Genomic DNA, 19451 nt, shown 5'->3' with positions numbered 1-19451 from the left:
GTTCTCACGGAGAAGCAACAGTGAAGGTTGGGTGGTGGGCAGGAAGTGAGGAACCGGCGGAGTCTTAGCTCAAAAAGCTAATCCATCTGAAAAGCCAAAGGCACTTTCTCCTTTTTTAAGGGGAAGGGTAAAAAGTCTAATTCTTCATTTCTTTTAAAGGCATAGATTAGATTCTTTTTGCAAATAGCTTTAGCACCTACCCCATAGTCACTGAAATAGTGCATATAAATCCATCTGTTCTGTGTTTCAGGTTTTGACAAAGCTGATGGTTTTTTAAATGTTAATTATTGTTATTATTTTGCCTTAGTTTTAGGATATCCTTGCACAGTGACATTATTGTATTGCTTTTTAAAATAAATGTTATTTATTTATTTTGAGAGAGAGAGAGAGAAAGAGAGATAGAGAGAGAGAGAGAGAGAGAGAGAGAGAGAGAATCCCAAGCAGGCTCAGCAGTGTTGGTGCAGAGCCCGGCATGGGGCTCTATTTTTACTAATGGTGGTAGTTTCAGGAAAAGGAAGGGCTGGAGAGGGAGGTGTGAGCCATCTGAGCAGGGGAAAAGTGGGAGAACTCTGGAGCCATGAGCACTAACTCCAGTCATAAACAAATGAAAGAGATTGTTTGAGGCGGGAATTTGTTCCCTAGTCTGCGCTTATTCACACTGATGAAACTTTCAACATCACTAGAGAGAGGGGAAAAAAAAGGTGTGATGCTATTATCACCCAGTTGAGCAATAGGAATGTTGATGGCACTTTGTAGTTAGTTAGCAGGAGAGACATTTGGGGAAGTTTAAAAAATATTATGTGCATACATGCATATCTACATATATAAATGTATATATTTGCTGTTCTGATTGGGGGGAGAAGGTGATTGCAGTGTGAGTGTAGTGTTTGCAAATTCTTATTCAGAATCTAGGGCCAAAAGTACCTCTAAACCTGATTTCACACTTGAGTTTTTTCCCAACTTAAACCAGTCCTAATATAGAGGGTGAGGATCACAGGATTTACATGGAGCAGAGTTGAGATAATAACCCTGTGTCTGCAAAGGCAGGTGGTGGGGAGGAAGGAAGATTTTAAACTGATGAACTTGGGGCAGGCACTGTTGCAGTCTAAACCCTGGACGCCTTCTAGCTAGTGCCGTGTTCCCTTGTCTGTGGGCTCCGGATGTAGATGGGGGAAGAGCTGTATCAGTGGTGGCAGGGGTGGCTGAATGCCTGTGGACACCGGCATCTTCTCCAGACTGAAGTGGCAATAATAATTCAGCATACTGGCACTTCGCATGTGCTGGGCACAGCCCTGAGGTCTGGGTACTATTAGTAGTCCCATTTTTCAGATGGATACTGGACTAGGCTTCTAGACGTGTAATAACTTGCCCAAAGTTATGTAGAAACTTTACATAACAATTGGGTTCCAGGCAACTTGATGTTGCAAAAAAGCCTGTATTTAAAAGGCTGAAATGGCAAATAAGCCTTCATTTGCGCACTGAAGCTGATCAATTGCTCATGGCCATTTCTATTAGGAAGGGTGGCAAGGCCATACCTAGGCCAGTGGGAAACGCTGCTCTGGCCAATTTGTGCTGCCTGGGTGGAGCAGGGAGATGACAGGGAGTGCAGCATACCTGCAGGCCCTTTAATTTTTTAAAAAATTTATTTGAGAGAGAGAGAGAGAGCATGTGAGTGGGGGAGAGGGCCAGACATACAAGGGATAGAGATGATCTTAAGCCCCCTCTGCACAGACCCCAATGCGGGCTTGATCCCGTGACCATGAGATCATAACCTGAGCCTAATCAAGAGCTGGACCTTCAGACAGATACCATATGTTTGCACTCATAGGTCTAACAGGAGACCAGGAGAGACCTAATGGAGGACCAGGGGGAGGGGAAGAGGGAAAGAGAGTTGAGGGGAGAGAGGGACGCAAAACTTGAGAGACTACTGAATGCTGAAAATGAACTGAGGGTTGAAGGGGAAGGGAGAGGGGGGAAAGGAGGTGGTGGTGATGGAGGAGGGCACGTGTGGGGAAGAGCACGGGGTGTTGTATGGAAACCAATGTGACAATAAACTACTTAAAAAAAAAAAAGAGCGGGACCTTCAACTGACTGAATCACCCAGGCACGCCAGAAAGCCCCTTTAAAATGATATTGCAGGGAGGACTTTAGAATTCATGTAGATCAGTCTTTTCAGTTTTATCAAAGAGGACACTCTGTCTCAACCTGGGGAAGTCTGATTCATTATGCCTCTGGGACAAGTGTGTTTAGGACCCAGTCCTGCACACTTGTCTTAAGCACTGCTGGTAAATCCAAAACAGTTCTTCTAGAGATCATTTCAATGAGAGCAGCTGATTCTCAGCTGCTCCTGCACTTTTAAAATGGCTTAAGACAAAAAGACTGTCAGCCACATTCTCTCAGCCTTATAAAGCCCCTGTCTCCTGAAGTTGGATTAATTCTTGCAGACCTCAGGATATCAGACTGTTAACACTCTGGGAAGGATTCACCACAGATCCCCCGGGGACAGCAAGCAGTGTGACTTCATGGTTACAGCGAGTCCACTCTGGACATAAAGGAGAGAGCATGGAAGCTGCTCCTTCAAACTGAGGCAGCTTAGAGATGGACGTGGATCGGAGCTGAGAATCGGACTCAGTGGGCTCCACTCCACAGGGCGTCAGTGGAGACCCGGATGCTGTTTCCTAGACTTTGGGCCACACTCTCGGATTTAGAAACAGAAGCCTCCTAGGCTGTGTGGATGTTCCTGGCAGTCATCCCACAGGTAAATGAGACCACTTACAGGTGTGAGCACCACCTCATTTGTTGGCCTCCCTCCCTGGTTGCCCCCCACCTCCAGGCTCTTATCATTCCCCAGGCGGCTAATCCTTGGGCACCACATCACAGCCATAATTGTGATAGCCAAGGAGCAGCACCGGTCCCATATCCCATGGACAGAGAGGTTCTCAGTAGGTAATTAGCATAGTGGACACAGGAGACCCCTGAAGATACACTGCATTGTTGAGTGCTTACAAAAATCAGCTCCCAGGTTTTGCTTTGATTGTTACATCAGGCAACTGTTATATGTCTTGCCTCATGGCCTTTGCCTCCAGTTTTATTTTTTTTAAATTTATTTTTATTTATTTTTTATTTTTTTTGAAATTTTACTACTGTATTGTAAATGCCTCCAGTTTTATACTGTGAATCTGCTGACTTTACTTGAAAGCTGGGCCACACACACCACCCTGCCCTCTGGGCTTTTTTTTGGTCTACTTTCCTCCCCTTTACTAGTTAAAATGACTAAATGGGCTCATCTGAGTATCCAGTGGAATTGTCACATGATAATTCTTCCTAAAACTCCACTGATTTCAGTCTCTGTTATTGTCTACATATATTCTAGAGGCCTCCTTTACACACGGTGGCTGCTGGGTTGCTAATGGCCTATCAAAGCCTTTCAGACTCAAGCAGATGAGTTTCATCTCCTTCTTGTGCTTATATTGACCCAGTGAAAAGTTGTTGGCTCAGCAGGGATGCCCTGCCTGTAGAGCAGAGGTTTAACTGTTTTCATGGTCTGTTTGGCTACCACTCTGCTCATGTCCCTGACAGTGAGCATGAGAACATGGAAAGATCAAGGACACTGAATCCGTCACTGTCTTTTCTTACACATGTACTGGTGGGTGAAATAAAACCCACCTCGAGTACATGGCTGCAAAGAAAGCCGCTTCTAATTCTGAAAACCACAGCAAGTCAGTAGGAGGCCTGTTCTTTGCAAAGGCACATCAGCTCTCAGAAAAGGACATTTGTTTCTTGAAACTGTGAAGTTGTTTTTAAAACGCGGATAGAATTATTAGTCACATGGAACCAAAATCTCCTGATGTTCACGGCACTGGATTGAATCTAGCACAAATGCATTTGCAGGTGTAGTGACCTTCTGCGTATAATGAAGTTGCTCTCTGGGCCAAAAAGAATGGATGAGTTCATTCCCGGAGGCCGTCTGCATTCCCTGATTCATATATGCATTGATCTGGACAATGCAGCTTTGTGGGAAAGAAAATCCTGTGCAGGTGGGGCCTCACGCCCTTTCCCTTGCATGTTAGTCCCTTGGTTTGCACTTGTGTTTTCAAACCACAGCCTCGTTCATGGAAGCCTGCTGCAAATCATTCCGCGTGTTTTGAAATTGCTGGGGAATGTACCAAGAGTTTGAACAGGAAAGGTTTTCCAGCATTTCTCCAGGGAACTTTAGCAAGCTACCTCTTGTGTTGAGAAGTAGAAAAGTGCTTTGGGTGGAACCCAGAGGCCTGAATGAAGGGTCTTCAGAAATCATCCAGCCCAAACTTCTCATTTACAGTTAAGGAAACAGAGGCACAGGGAGGCCAGTGTCACCTAGCTTGACAGTGGTAACATCTGGAGTCGAACCCATTTTCTCTTCGTTCAAGGGAGTTTCTGCTGCCCCTTTTCTCATTCTGCTTCTCTCCCCCCAACAAATTTACCCTTTAAATTAAGAAAAAGACAGAATCCAGGGGAGTATTTCTTAAAATATAGTTTACAACCACTGGAGTCTGAACCACTTCGGATGTCTTTAAAATGCAGATTCCTGGGATTTATCCAGACTTGCTAAATAAAACCGAGGCCTGGGTATTTGCATCCCCCGCCCCCCCCCCCATCTCCTCTGTCATTCTTAGGCACATGAGGTTTGAGAACCATTAATCCAGGGCCTATATATAGGCCAGTGGCACGTGGCAGAAAATGACTGCTAACTTTCAGCATCACTGAATGTATCTTGAGAAGATCCATTGTTTCTTGCTGTTCTCAGTCCCAGTCATGTAGTGAGTTGAATGGAGCTAGCGATGGTTCAAAGAGTAATTACATTGGCTTCTCTCTTTTCCTAACGCTTTCTCTGTGCATAACTGTAACTATTAATATTAGCTCTCTTTCCCCCATCTGACCGTATTTATCTGCTGTATATTGCTCTGCTGTACTTGCTGGAAAGGAAATGAATGCTTTGCAAGTATCCTCAAATATACAAGCCCACTCCAGACTCTGCTGATACACAGTACCTGGCCTCAAAATGTCTCACAATGAGGCCACAAATAGTTCAGTCAGAGTCCCAATTACCTTTCCACGCAAGTAATTATTACTTCTGCCATTTAAGTGAAATTTCAGTACATCGCTTATAGCAATAAATTCAGGACCATATTTATGCTCTCTCCCTGCTTCTATTCATAGCATAGATTTAAAATTCTGGTTCTTTTGGGATATAGCTCTGAACTGTCCTTCCATATGAACTTGTCTGATAATACGTAAAATAATACCATAATTTCATTTCCCCCCTCAGCTTCTAACAGACTTAAACAAAACAAAACCCCTAACACGCAAGTTACCCGGCAGTTCTAGAGAGTACCGTATTTCATGGCAGACTAGTTGCTGAGCAGCTCTGTAAAAATACTGAGCTGTGTTGTAGAAGTGTGACATCATGGCACTTTGGAAGTCTCATTACGGAGTTTAATGGGTTTTGTGGTGTGTTTTGCAGCATGCTCTTTCTGACAAGGCATGTGTGAAAGCCTTTGACCCAAAGACAACTTGCTTACAGGAATGCCTTATCACCACTTTCCAGGAAGCCTACTTTGTTTCAGAAAGTTTTGAAGAAGCCAAAGAAAAGATGAGGTAAAGCTTGTGTTTCTTCCATCTCCAAAATGTTAACTTTTTATTTTTCTGGCTCTGTTCCTTCCTTCTATCTGTATCTCCTGTACCAATGAGAGTTGATCACATATCCTATCCTTCTTTTTCTGTTTATTTTGCAGGGACTTTGCAAAGTCAATTACCCGTCCCTTTTCTGTGTACTTCAATCCCTATACACAGAGTATTGAAATTCTGAAAGACACCAGGAGTATTGAAAACGTGGTGCAGGACCTTCGCAGTGATTTGAACACAGTGTGTGATGCCTTGAACAAAATGAACCAGTATCTGGGGATTTGATGCCTGGGACCATTGTCATTGCCAGCATGATCTTTTTGGGGCTTAGCAGCAATTCAGTCAATGTCATATAACACCAATAACTTTCTGTGTCATGGTTTGGCTAGTGAGCATGCAATTCTGTACAATTCTGCGTGTCTCTATCTGCTTGTAATTTACTGTGTTAATGTGTGAAACACCATAAAGAACCCAATGACAGATAAACACTGATTGTTTAAAATATTGTTAACATGTTTAAATGTCTTAAATAGATTTGACATTCTTGCTTGGTGTCCTTAACCAAGCTGCAGTTATTTAAAAAAATTGTTAACAAATAGCCCTCTTCTGATTCTAGCTTATTACTTTTTCTTTCTCAGATCTGAGCTTTTCCTCTGTGTTCATTAGATAAAATGAAAATAGCAGTGAAACTGTTTCTATTTTCTATAGTATCAGTGTTTCCACAGCATTATTTGAGATAAACCCAGAATTGTGTGAAAACTCCCATTGCATTTATAAAAGATTCAGTACTCTGTTTCAAAAATGGAAACTAGTGAACACACTAGTTGGAATGGTTTTTAGGTTGAATATTTATACAATGTAAAAAAAAAGAGAACATTTTACAAATGGAACACAGGTGGCATTGACCAGGTAGAAACTGAGTTGTGGTATGCTTTCTAAAGTACTTTGGAAGAAAAATACTTCCAGAAAGGACATTAGGAAAAGACTAAACAGCAGGCAGAGAGTCTTGGGACTGTGAACTTTATGCTGGAATAAAGAGAATTATCACACTTAAGTGTTTAATCCATTTCTCTTAGAGAACAATAATATCATAGAGCTTGGGTTTCGAAAATGCAGAAACTGAGTCCCAGAGAGGTTAAGTGATTTGCCCAAAGCAGCACAGTTAGTTGGGCACTAACATTTACAGCCCATCGCGTCTCACTTTTGGATTGCTAAGAAGTTCAACTTGGTGTATTTGTGTATAGTCGGAGAAGGGGATACTAATAGTTACAAAATGAATGTTTATCACCAAGTAGGATTTGGTTTTTGATCAAGGGTTTCCAACAGCACAGATGTTTCCTCTCGTGTTCCCCAAACCAAGCCAGGTCTCTGAGAGTTTGTCCAGTTTGCCACGGTTTGGGCAAATTGGGCAAACCTTGGTGAGGCACCACAAATCTCTAGTCATCTTTGCTGTAAGAGGTGATTAAGTAAACAAATAAAAAACTGAATAAGTGAATAAATTTCTTCTTCTGATTCTCTCAACAAACTCAACCGCTGTTTCTCACATTGTCCTTTTTTCATGCCGAACGCTGGGTGGACAAAGGGAGGGATGGGAAAAAGATGAAAAAGATGACAAAATGACTTTTAAGTTAGCAATTCTACAATATTTACTTAAGCAATTTCTAAGATGTTCTTTTAATAACAAGTTGTATGTGATTTCAAACAAATTTACACTCATATTGGCCCATTATGAGTCAGAAATTTTTGAACTAGATATACTCAGGAGGAACATGAAAAAGTGAAAATATGCATCTGAGAGAGGTAAAATGAAAATAAATCAGAGGTTTGAATAGTGGTTCCTTAGCTACTGAGGATCTTTCATTTCTGAAGGATTCTCGGAACAACTGGGTTTTGGAAAGGGATTTGGTAGACAGAATGGGACAGTTATGCAGTTTTGATGCTGCTTTAAACAGAAGAGATAGTGCCTTGAGAGATTATTGGTGGTAGAGGAGTGATGAGTAAGCTGAACCAAAACGATCTAGAATGATCAAGTAGTTGTATATTTCAGTAGTTTTATAGATCCCAAAATACATAGTTTCTTATAACTTGTTTTGCTAGATCTAGATGACCCTGGGTAATTATTAACTTATAAATTCTAATTTAGAACAATAGCCCAGAACAATAAGTCCAGAAAGTTCCAGAACTAGTTGCTGAGTTTTCTCAAAGAAGAAAACGGACTAAGAAACTCTTAATATCTGTCTTCCGCCTTGTTTTCTTAATAGGGTGTAATAAATAGCCATTAGGCTTTTCCCTTTTAGCCCCATGAAAGGGGAGGTTCTCAGTGAAGCGGACTAGAAGAAGAATTATATTCAATTGTAAACAAATTCCCTCAACAAAAATAACATTGGACTATCTTCTGATTGGCTTACAGTGGCATGTTTTTTTCACATGTGCAAAATCTATGTTGTTTCAAAAATAGAAGAGTTGCAAAGTAAATAGGCTTTCCCACAGAGCTTAGATAGGTATCATATACGGTGGAGGAATTACATGATTCTTTTTAGATTTGTTCTCATTTGGAAGAGCAGTAACCATGGTTTTCACCGTGTGAAACAATGGAATCATGGTTTTCGTTTGTCGTGAGCATTTAATACGCAAATACAATTACAACTAATGGTGGGAAAAATCCTATAAAAGTTAATAGCCATCATAGGAAAAGTGTTGGCAGAAAAAGTCCCCAAATGGAAATAGTACAACCAAATAATCACAGCTAGCGTCTTGTCATACTTGATACCTGCTTAGTGTGACCATCTGTCTCACTTATGAGTCATGACTTAAAGTTAAATTAAATAGAATCAAGGGCAATTATAAATTTAAAGATGCTTGCTCACTGTCGTCTCATTGTGAATTGCTGCTTTATTTTGACTTTGCTGCTGACTTCTGTAACCAGCTATTCAGAAACCAACCCAGGCTTCCTGGCAATACCAGGTTTCTTATGCATCACACATTGGCAAAAGACAGCCAGAAATCTGATTAGTCCAGTTTTCTTCTTGAAGCATTTTTTGTCTGTTACAAGTTAGGGTCAGGCATCCAGGGCATTCTTGGGCGATTGGTTTATTTGGCATGATGAGAGCTTAATAGATTGTTCATAAATTGGTCTTCTAAGAGTAGGGAACTTTGACCCAACCAAGGTTGCTAATTTTTTTTTTTTTTTTTTTTTTTTTTTACATTTGTGGTAAGGGTTGTGGAGTTTGGGTTTCTGGCTTAGTCTCATTTATTTACTGTGTAATTTAGAAATGATGTTTTATGGGGATGATATATGTATGCTTGTCTTGCTTGCACATAGTAGATGGGCCTGTGCTTAATGGATGTAAAGTATTGCAACATTTACCAACATGAAAAGTCTAAAATGAAAAATAGTGCGCTTTAACGTGGAAGCAAATAGAAATACAAGGTTTCATTTTCAAATGGAGTCATGGCTCACATCATCTCATTTTCTTCATTCGAGAAAGAAAACATTAACACATGATGTAGTTGTCCTCCAATTCATTTGATCTAATTTTCAACTTCTAAAGAATCAAACACTGATGCTTACTCTCATGAACCTTGTCTTACTTATAATGAAAATGAAAGCAGCCTGGAGTTTTCTAGTGTGTCTGAGATTTTCTTTTTCTTCCTCTTCAATTTCCAAAGACATTCTCTTCTTTTGGGAAATGATTCTTATGCAGATTGCCATATTTTGGGAAGAGGCAAGGGAATTAAATAGTGCTTTTTCTAATATTAAATTTGCATGTGTTCAAAATAAACCAGTTCTGGAACATGAAATAGGTGGTTTTTTACTAATATGTATGACCCGAGGTTTCAAGACATTCATTCAGTGGCTTAGGCCATATCAGGGACTGCATGAGACACTTTTCTAGACACTGAAGATATAGTGGTAAATAAGGCAGTGAAGTTTCTGCCCACTTTGAACTTACATTCTGGTGGGCAGATCCAGGCAGAAAGCCAGATTATTTGGGATCACAGAAAATTCTATGAAGAATTGAAGTGATAGCACTGGGCAGGGGGAAGGAGTAAAGAGGCTAGGGAAAGCTTTTCTGAGCATATGGCGTTGGACTAAGAGCCATGGAATGAGAAGAGACCAGGCATGAAGAGACCCATGGAAAGTGTGTTTCTGGAAGAGGGGACAGCAAGATCAAAGCCAGTGGAAGCCCACAGAGGAAGGACCGGAGGGCAGCATGGGAGGCAAGGATGAGATAATACAGGGTTTCAGAGAGGGTCGGGTATGTTCTAAATGGAGTGGGAAGTCCCTGGAGAGCTGCAGCAAGACAGTGACAAGATCTGATTTACGTTTTTAAGAAATTACTCAGGCTGCTGTGTGGAAATGAATCGAAGGAGGATGGGAGGGTGGGGTAAAACCAATCAGGAGGCTCTTGCAATGCTGGGGAGTCAGCATCTTGCTGGATCGTGGTGGACATTATTAAAAATAGTTGTGATTAAATAAGTTACACAGTTGAGTGGGTGGATTAGAGCTGTCAGATGAAAAATGGAGAACCTGGAAAAATGGTACCCGGGTTATCATTTGGAGAGGCATATGTCCAATGATATATCCTGTGTCTTTTGCGAACGCTTAAAGTTTCCTTTGACAAAGCAACATTAGATTAAATGGTTTCTGGCCATCTTAAGAATAAAAAGCCATGCAATTTTTTCCCTCATGACTCATAAATATTAACTGCATAAGCAAAAATGAAGTAGAAAATGAGGCATTGTAGGTGAACAATTGGTGTTGCTGACATTTTGGATAATTCAGAGAAAAAAGCTCCCTTACCTCCAAAGCACAATAAATAGTTGTGTTTACTGTGCTATCCAGCTATTTCTGTGGGAATAGACCGTATAAAGTGAATCAGTTGTCTATTTCCACTATTCTTGCTGCCTTCCACCTCCCTAGATGTGTATTTCAGATACCCCCCGAAAGGTTCACTTGCAGTGATTTCTTCCTCTCTCTAGAAGGGTGGGTCTGGTGCAGCAGCTGGATGTACATTTCCTTCTTTGGGAAGATCATAGAGAGCCTGATGTTCAACCTAAGGGCGTCTGTGGTTATGGTGCCTGCAAACATCATTCTTATAATCCAGTCTGGATACAGTTTTTATAATTGAACAACGGAAACATCTGACAGATGTGGGTAGGGTAATTTGAAAGCTTGTGGCACAAAGAAATCAAGTTCATTTTCTGTCAAAATCAAATCTTTAAAAAAGATGCAAACCTAGCCCTCATTTTTAGGTTGAGAAAGATAATCTTAATTATAGGAAGGTGGTGGGAATTTCCTGGTGCCTCCTTCCAGATCTCTTGCAGTCTCTTTACTTTTTTGCTTGTTAATTTTCATGGAACTAGCAAGATGCTGATTCAGTAGGTCTATTATTCCCAAAGGTTTGAAAACCACTGAACACATCTAATGTACAGCTTGCCCAATTTTAGTGAACAGCTAACTTCACAGGCGTTAATGAAGCCAATTATTGGCAAGTGAATTTGAAGTGAAGAACACATTAGGTTTGCCACTATAGCAGTTATTTGTTATCGGGATTGATTGAAGCAAACTTCCTTTTGATCATTACATCTGATTGATCACTGCACATGGCATTATGAAAGAATGAGGTTCCCAAATCAGGTAGATACTTGGAAGAAAAATCTCTACCTTGCAAGGGCAGAGCATGTTCCCCTATCCATTTCAGTGTGAAAGCCTAGCCATTAAGCTGGAAAGGATCCTAATTAGCCTCCTCACAAATCTCTGAAACTTTTTGGTTTTTCCTGTTGAGCAGAATTTAAAAGAAGCCGAAATTCCTCCCTTTCCCACGTATAGTCAATATCAAAGAAAATAACTTGCAGGGTAATACTTACTGCTGAACACGAGTGCAGACATAGAAATCCTGATTTGAAGTGGCATTGGAAAGTATAATTTGATTCACCCAGCCAAGTGATTACTGCGTGTACAGATCATCAGCACAGCCCACTCCAGGACATTTGATTGGTGATCAGCAGACAGCTAATTGCCAGACTGAGTCTGCCTCTTGAGCCTCTGCCTGGGAACAGAGGGAAAAACCCCCATGATTTAGACTGGACAGAGGTTTTCTCATGTTGGAAATAAGCCTTTGAGGGTGTTTGTCACTCTGCTTACACTGGCCAGCTGCTGTTTGCCTAGCATCTACCGGGAACTGCAGCCCCTCCCTCTTCCTTTTGTGAAGTGCTCATCCCCATGCTTTGTTCAGACCTTGGGTGAAGCTGACTCCACTTGCCAGCTCCAGGGATGGGCTGGCGGCCAAGGCTTGGTCAATGAGCTATCTTACAACCATGGGTGTAGGGATGAGCCATGTCCTGAGGTGGGCCAATTAAAGTCAAACCCTGGCTCTTTCTGGAACCATTGGGAAAGAAGTGTGCTGCTTTCTTCTGTGACTGGAAGGTGGTAGTTTATGAGTCTGGAATTTCTAGGGGCCATCATGTAGAAAATATAGGACCAAGAGGAAGAGAGAGAGGCAATGTCTTTTTTTAATTTATTATTTATTTTTATTTATTTTTCTTTTATAGTTTATTGTCAAGTTGGTTTCCTTATAATACCCAGTGCTCATCCCCACAAGTGCCCTCCTCCATGCCCATCTCCCCCCTTCCCCTCTCCCACTCCCCCATCAGCCCTGTTTGTTTTCAGTATTCTAGAGTCTCTCATGGTTTGCCTCTGTCCCTCTCCCCAACTATTCTCCGCCCCCCCCCTCCCCCCCGCATGCCTCCCCCATGGTCGAGAGGCAATGTCTTAATGACATTGTTAAACCCAGGGATTTAGCTGTGCCTGAAGCTAGATGTACCTTTGGACTTTCCAGATCTGTGAGCTAATAAATGGCCCCTCCTCCCTTGCTCTCATTTTACTGCTGCTATCACTGGCTCCGAAAAAGCACTAAAGCCCAGGATAAAAGCACAAAACAAGAAGCAGGAGATTTTAACCTGCTTTCTTAACATTTTTCCTCTTGGCTTTAGAAATCACAACTTCCTGAAGAAGTACTATTTATATCCTTCTGACTTAGTCTGTGCCATAGAAATACGGAATATCTGACCTGTTTAGAATGTTCGAATGCTGGGAATGATACGACTTCTTCCAGTGAGATGTGGTGGGCGGAAATAAGTGTTCAGTTGGGTTCTAGGTGACAACTTGCAATTCAATCAGTGGGCCACGATTTGTTACATGGAAAAAAAATACTGAAATGAATTAGAATTAAGATACCATGAAGTGCCTGGGTAGTTCAGTCAGTTAGGCGTCGACTCTTGGTTTGGGCTCAGGTCATGATCTCAAGGTTTGTGAGTTCGAACCCCACATCGAACTCTGCACCAGCAGTTTGGAGCCTGATTGGGATTCTCTCTCTCCTTCTCTCTCTGCCTCTCCCCCACTTGCACTGTTTCTGTATCTCTCAAAATAAATAAATAAACTTTAAACAATAAAAAAAGATACCTGTATAAGACTTTTTCATACCAGTTTTTTTAAACACCGTAACTCTTAGGAGGATCTGGTTTTCAATGGAATTGAGTAGTTTTAAACAAAAATTCTCCCTCACAGTACAGCAAATATAAGCTTTGGAATCAGGTAAATTTAAGTACAAAGTCTTGTCTTTCTGCTTACTCGCTCGGTTTTCTCTGTAGACCTGTTGACACTTTTTGAGCTTCCATTTTGTCTTCTCTAAATGGGACTGAGAGAATATCTTGTTTACAGAATTATCATGTGTAAGGACACAGGTCTGATCCGGCGCTCCCCACCGGGCCTTCCCAGCCTTCCCGGAGCCTGTCACATGGCGCGCTGCAGAGGCGCAGCCGGGCACCAGCTTCCCCCCCCCCCCCCCCCCCCCCCCCCCCCCCCCCCCGCACCCCCCGCAGCCGCAGGTCCTATCCGGCCTTCCCCTGTACTTAAAGAGGAAGGCCTCGACTTCTACTGAAAGGGCGCACCTTAAGGAGGGACAACTCCTGCGGCGCCCAATCGGGAGAGGCCAGCGGATACCTTTGACCTTTCTAGAGGCGGGCCTAGTCACGCCCCACGTGGGGCGTCCTGGGCCCACTCTGACTGGTCAATTGCCACACCTGCCAGTGTTGATGGGGGGGGCAGGGATTGGATCACTGTACACCTGTCATCATTTCCTGTAACTCCCCCTCCCAAAGGCATAAAAGGCCCTGCCCTGTCTTTGTTCTGGGCTCTCTCTCCGCGTGGCCAGCGGGTTGGCTGGAGACTGTGAGCCCGAGCTTAAGCTTGTAATAAAGGCCCTGTGCTTTTGCAGGCGTGACTCGGTCTCCCTAGCAGTCTCTGGTGCTTGTTTTGGGGCAATTTGGGGCGATTTTACAAACTTGGGCACAACATGACATTTAAATATTATATATATGTTTAACCGTAAAAATTACTTACTAAATGTTAATTTTCTTCCTTTTAAAAAATGAATCAGCTCTCAAACATCTCCAGCTTGTCCTGCACTTTTAGATGATGAAATCATTGTACCTTAATGGCCGAAAAAAGCACTACACCAGTGTTATGGGTCATTGTTTTTATTTCTGTGACTTTTCATACTTTTATTTGACCAGATTTTAATAGAACTGACTGAATCTCATTCAGATGTGAATCTGTGGGCTTGTGATCATTTGCATGATGGCCTCAAATCATTACCTGGGAATTCAAAAGCAATGGATACTAACCGATTCAGTGACCTCAGAGATGTTTTGCATTTCTCTGTGGACATCAAAATTTATATCTATGAAGTGGGAATAAAAATATAAAAGCCTGTTTAAATTAATGAAACAATATATAAGGTTGGAACTTTTTGGAAGAAACGCACTAAGCAAATCAAACTATTATTCATAGTTCATTGAATCATGGCAAGTTGGCTCAGGGCTATTCTGCAGTTCTAGCTCTGAAAAGCTGAAATAGAGGGCAGAATAATTGGTGGGTACATGTTCGAGTCACCAGTCCATGTATTTAAAGGCAGGCCCCTCCAACCCATTCTATGTTAGAGGCACTGCATTCCCAAGGCTCCGTTTCAGAGAACAATTGTTTAGGGCTGTCTCTAATGAAAATAAAGTCCTGGTCAGAGGAACAAATTAAGTTCAAAATATAAATGCATTTTATTTGTAAAGCAGGGAAGGGAAGTGCTAAGTGAAAATAGGAAATTGGAATATTATGTATTGGGAGAGCAATTCCCTTCATCCTTATAGCTAATGGACTGAACAAAAAGTGAACAATTTGTTTCATGTGATGATTCACTAACGCTAAGCGACAAGGTTTCCATTTCTGAGTCCCATTCCAAGTTCAGCTGCTTGTTTTGTAGTGCAGGAGCACAATTATCTGTCTGTCTATTGCATTGCATAAACAGGATGGCTGAAATGTATGTGAGGAATAACCATAACTGCTTAAATCCTTCCTGTTAAGGGAAGGAGTGAGGGAAAGGCAATATGGAGTGTCTCCTACTTGCCTTAAAATAACCATCTGTTTCCTTTGTGATGTCCTCTTCTCTGAAGAATTCACTTTCAGAAAAATATTCTAATATGGGAAGGGGAACAGTAGCTGGATTCAATTTTACTTTGAGCTCTATTTTTGCATCCTTTTCATTTTGGTTTTCAATGAAACAACTTTGAATATAGTGCTCTTTCTAACCACCAGCATGGATGGAGCAATTATCCCTGTGATTGCTTTTATATGAGGACCTAGGCTAGGCGTGACCATACCTGACATATGGGGAGAGGGGACATTTGACATATGAACTGAGATGGATCCTCATTTCAGTAAACATTATAATAAAATATTGATCAAATATTAGCTTTGTTTTCCACCCCTCCCCGTTTACTTTGTTGACTTTTATTTTTGTGTTATTTGTGTAATTTGGGTTAGCTTGTTACATAGGATTCATGCCACCCAAGAGCAGGGATGTAGTGAGCCTCCAAAAAAGCCGAGAGCTGGTAACTGGAAAGACTTTAGAATTTTCTGTCTTCACCTTCGCTGTCCCTGCACATCTGTTTCATTCTACCTTCTGGAACTCTTTTTTATCTTCTTAAAAATCTGCAGATGGGATTTTTCTACTTCCCCATCTGCATGCTGGAATATGGTGACTTTAGAACTCCTGAGTTTTACATGTTATAGTTCTAGCTAAAGACAGACTCACTGCCTCTGAAATCAAATTTCAAATTCTTGGGAAAGAGAATTTGATTTGATCCAGTGTGGGTCAGCTTCCATTCCTGGTTCAGTTGACTGTGGGCAGAGTGGAAGGGTAAGGTGGTTTAAATATGATTCCTGTGGGCAGGGAGGCAGTTCTGGGAGAAGATGGGATAGGGAGACCCTATATGGATTTTTATAATCCAGACTGCAACTATTCCCTCGTTTAAAAAAATCATTGTGCCTGATGGAGCTTGTCCTTAGACCCTAAATGATCAGACTTGGGGTGGGCCTTTACCCCCATGTCTCATTTTTATCACTCCCTTTTGGATGTGCTAACTTCTCATCAAATGTTTCAGTTTTTGTAGTGGGTGAAGTGAGCTTACACTAGTGGTGAACACCAGCTTTGACCAGTCCATTCTCCCCTCTCTACTCTCTACTCACTCTTGTATTTGAACATCATCAATCTAATGTACAAGCTGGAAAGGCCCCTTGGTGGGCGCCTACAGTGGTGAGCAGAGAGGAGAGACAATGGAAACAGAGAAGGAGCATCAAGAAAAGTAGGAGGGTCAGAGAAGCCAAAGGAGAAGAGCTTTAAGGGTTTATGGGGCTATCGACTCTGAAGAACTGAACCTTCAGCCCCTGGAAGTGTGAATGGAGCCCCTGTGTGCTGGATGCAATCATGAACATAGCCACTCAAGTCCCTTGCACATGGACCATCTGTTCCTACTCAGATTCCTGCCTTATTCTAAGAAAGATATTTGCCTTTCTTTGGAAAATATTAATTTTTTGTGTGTTATATACACACAATGGAATAGTATTCAGCATTGAAAAAGAAGAAAGTCCCATGATATGCAACAACAAGGATGAACCTGGAGAATATTATGTTAAGTGAAATAAGCCAACCACAGAAGGACAAATCTGTATGATTCCAATTCTGTTTATTTATTTTTGAAGTTGGGGAGGGTCAGAGAGCAAGGGAGACACAGAATCTGAAGCAGGCTCCAGGCTCTGAGCTGTCAGCACAGAGCCTGATGCAGGGCTCAAACCCTCACGGACCACGATATCATGACCTGAGCCAATGTCAGATGCTTAACTGACTGAGCCACCCAGGCGCCCCGTGCATGATTCCAACTCTGTACGAAACCATAAGGTTTCAGCTATGCAAGATGAAGTTTAAGTGATCTGCTGTATAACATTGTGACTATACTTTTTAAACAAATATTTTGAAGTTTATTTACTTATTTTGAGAGAGAGAGAGCAGAGAGGGCAGAGGGAGAAGGAGAGAGAATCTCAAGCAGACTCCACACAGCCAGTGCAGAGCCCAAAGTGGGGCTCAGACTCACAAACTGTAAGCTCATGACCTGTGCCGAAATTAAGAGTCTAAGGCTTAACCAACTGAGCCACCCAGGCTCCCCATCATTGTGCTTATACTTAACAACGTTGTATTATGTATGCACTTAAAAGTTTTGGTGAGAGGGTAGATCTTATGTTAAGTGTTCTTACCAGAACCTCCCCTACCCTGAAAAAAAACCCCAATCCCCAAATCAAAACCAAAATAAACATAAGGGGCATGAGGAAACTTTTGGAGGTGATGGATATGTTTGTTATCTTGATTGGGTGATGGTTTCACCATAAGTCCAAATTCATCAAATTATATACATTAAATACATACAATTTTTTGTATATTAATCATACTTCAATAAAGCTGTTAAAAATATAAATAAATTGGAAACAAGAAGATTGGATTATATACTTTTAAGACTACTGCCATTTTCAAAATTTATTTAACGTATCTATAATAGTGTCTATAGGCCAGATTTTGTCCAGACTCCACAAAACCTCTCTACTCCTCTGTCATATGGCCGTTCAAGGTTTTAAGGTGTTTTCAGAGTGATTAATCTGCCAGAAAGTGTATTAACATTCTCAACTATTTCCCAGGGTTTGCCTACCATCTCACACCAGTCACTTTCCTTCTGTGCCTCAGTCACTACTTGCAATTCCTTCTAACCACATTTAAGAGGCCAGTTTGAGTCACACAGGCAGACACATTTTCTTTGATCTCCGACTCTTCTTAATTTTTGCTTTCTTTTATACATGCATCCAGCTCTGTCACATTAATAGTGTGTTACTTTGCTATTGCTCCTATAACACCATCGCAGCCTTAGTGGCTGGAACAACACAGTTTTCTAGGGTGGAAGTCTAGCATGGGTCTCATGGACTATAAGCAAGGTGCTCATAGGGCTGCCTTCCTTTCTGGAGACTGTAGGGGAGAATTTTTTTTTTTTCCTTTTCCAGCATCTTGACTTTTTAATGCACTTTTGGCTCGTGACTCTTCTGTCTTCAAAGCTAGCAATGGTGGGTGGAGACCTTCCACTGCATTACTCTGACTACACTTCTGGGATCACATCTGTTTCTCTGACTCTTCTACTTTCCTTCCTCACTTTGAAGGACTCTTATGAATACACTGGGTCTACCTCGCTAATCCAGGAAAATCTCTCCATTATGAGGCCAGCTGATTAGCAACCTTAATTCCATCTGCAACCTTAGTTCTTTCTTGCTATGTCATCTAAAATATCCACAGATTCTAGAGATCAGGATATGGACATTTTGGAGGGGGGCATAAGTTTGCTTACCTTGGGAAAGTTAATCAATTTCTTTATCCTTAAAATGGGGATATTGTTTTTCTCATATACTTGGTGCAAAGACGAAATAACATATTAAAAATTCATAGTACAGTGTCTCACACATGACAGATATATGGGGAAGAGTATCATTATTATTAATGTATTATCTGGCACATCCAGACAAAAAGAATGACTTAGAGAGAATTCTGTTAGGAGGGTTATTTTTCCTACTTAACCCTTCATGCAGTAGAAAAAAATTTCAATATAACCTTTCTCCTGTACAAAAACAACACCAATGTTTTTTCATTATAGCGTGTTGAGGAAATTAAAAAAAAGTAAATAAAATAACATGCACACCTACCTTACAGACACAGATGCTCTTGACATTCATGCTGCCTTACGGTCCTAGAGGTTTTCTAGCTAGAACCAACAGAAGCTCAAATGAGCTCAAGCAAAAATGGATATTTAGTGAAACAATGTCTGTAAAATCCAAGTACATCAAGAAAGAAGGGTTCTGGTCACTGAAAAGATGGCAATAATTTTCATTTATCTAAGACAAAATGTTTTCTTATCTTTTCTCCTTTCTGGTGTTTTTCTGCTCTTGCACACTAATTTTTTTCAGCTTTGGACATGCATGCGGCTACTCTAGTTCGTGGCCTTTGTATTAGTTTCAGTGAAGGCTAAGCTGCTGCATCAAAGAGCCCCCAAAATACAGTGGCTTAAAAGAAGTTTATTTCTGTCTCTTTCCAGGGCAATGGGGCAGGTCTGCTCCATGTAGTCATTCTGGATTCTAGGTTTCTTCCATCTTTTCACTCTGCCATTCCTGAGAGGATTGGCAGAGTCTGCCTGGTTGAAGTTGGTTCATGGACCTATCCAAGTTTCCAATCCATGGGAAGGAGTCAGGGAGCACTAGTTCAAGAGAAAGGGCTTATCTTTCAAGTAGCTGATTATCTAGAAGTTGCATACCTGACTTCCACTCTTAGTCCTTTGTTATGAACTACTTAACCCCAATTTGCCACTAG

At 41.4% G+C, this 19451-nt stretch overlaps 1 protein-coding gene across 2 annotated transcripts in view; it reads left to right on the top strand.

The window, feature by feature from the left end:
* Positions 1-6688, top strand: part of TPH2 (tryptophan hydroxylase 2) — a 90259-nt gene extending 83571 nt beyond the window's left edge. For both annotated transcript variants that reach the window (XM_029954588.1, XM_029954587.1), the window contains exons 10-11: positions 5504-5637; positions 5775-6688. In XM_029954588.1, the coding sequence (XP_029810448.1) occupies positions 5504-5637; positions 5775-5949 (309 nt within the window). In that variant the 3' untranslated portion in view covers positions 5950-6688. The remainder of the gene's footprint in view (positions 1-5503; positions 5638-5774) is intronic.
* Positions 6689-19451: the final 12763 nt, after the last annotated feature.

Source organism: Suricata suricatta, chromosome 10 (genome assembly GCF_006229205.1).
Source record: "Suricata suricatta isolate VVHF042 chromosome 10, meerkat_22Aug2017_6uvM2_HiC, whole genome shotgun sequence".
In the NCBI taxonomy this organism is placed as follows: domain Eukaryota; kingdom Metazoa; phylum Chordata; class Mammalia; order Carnivora; family Herpestidae; genus Suricata; species Suricata suricatta.
This window is presented reverse-complemented; position numbering and strand designations above follow the sequence as displayed.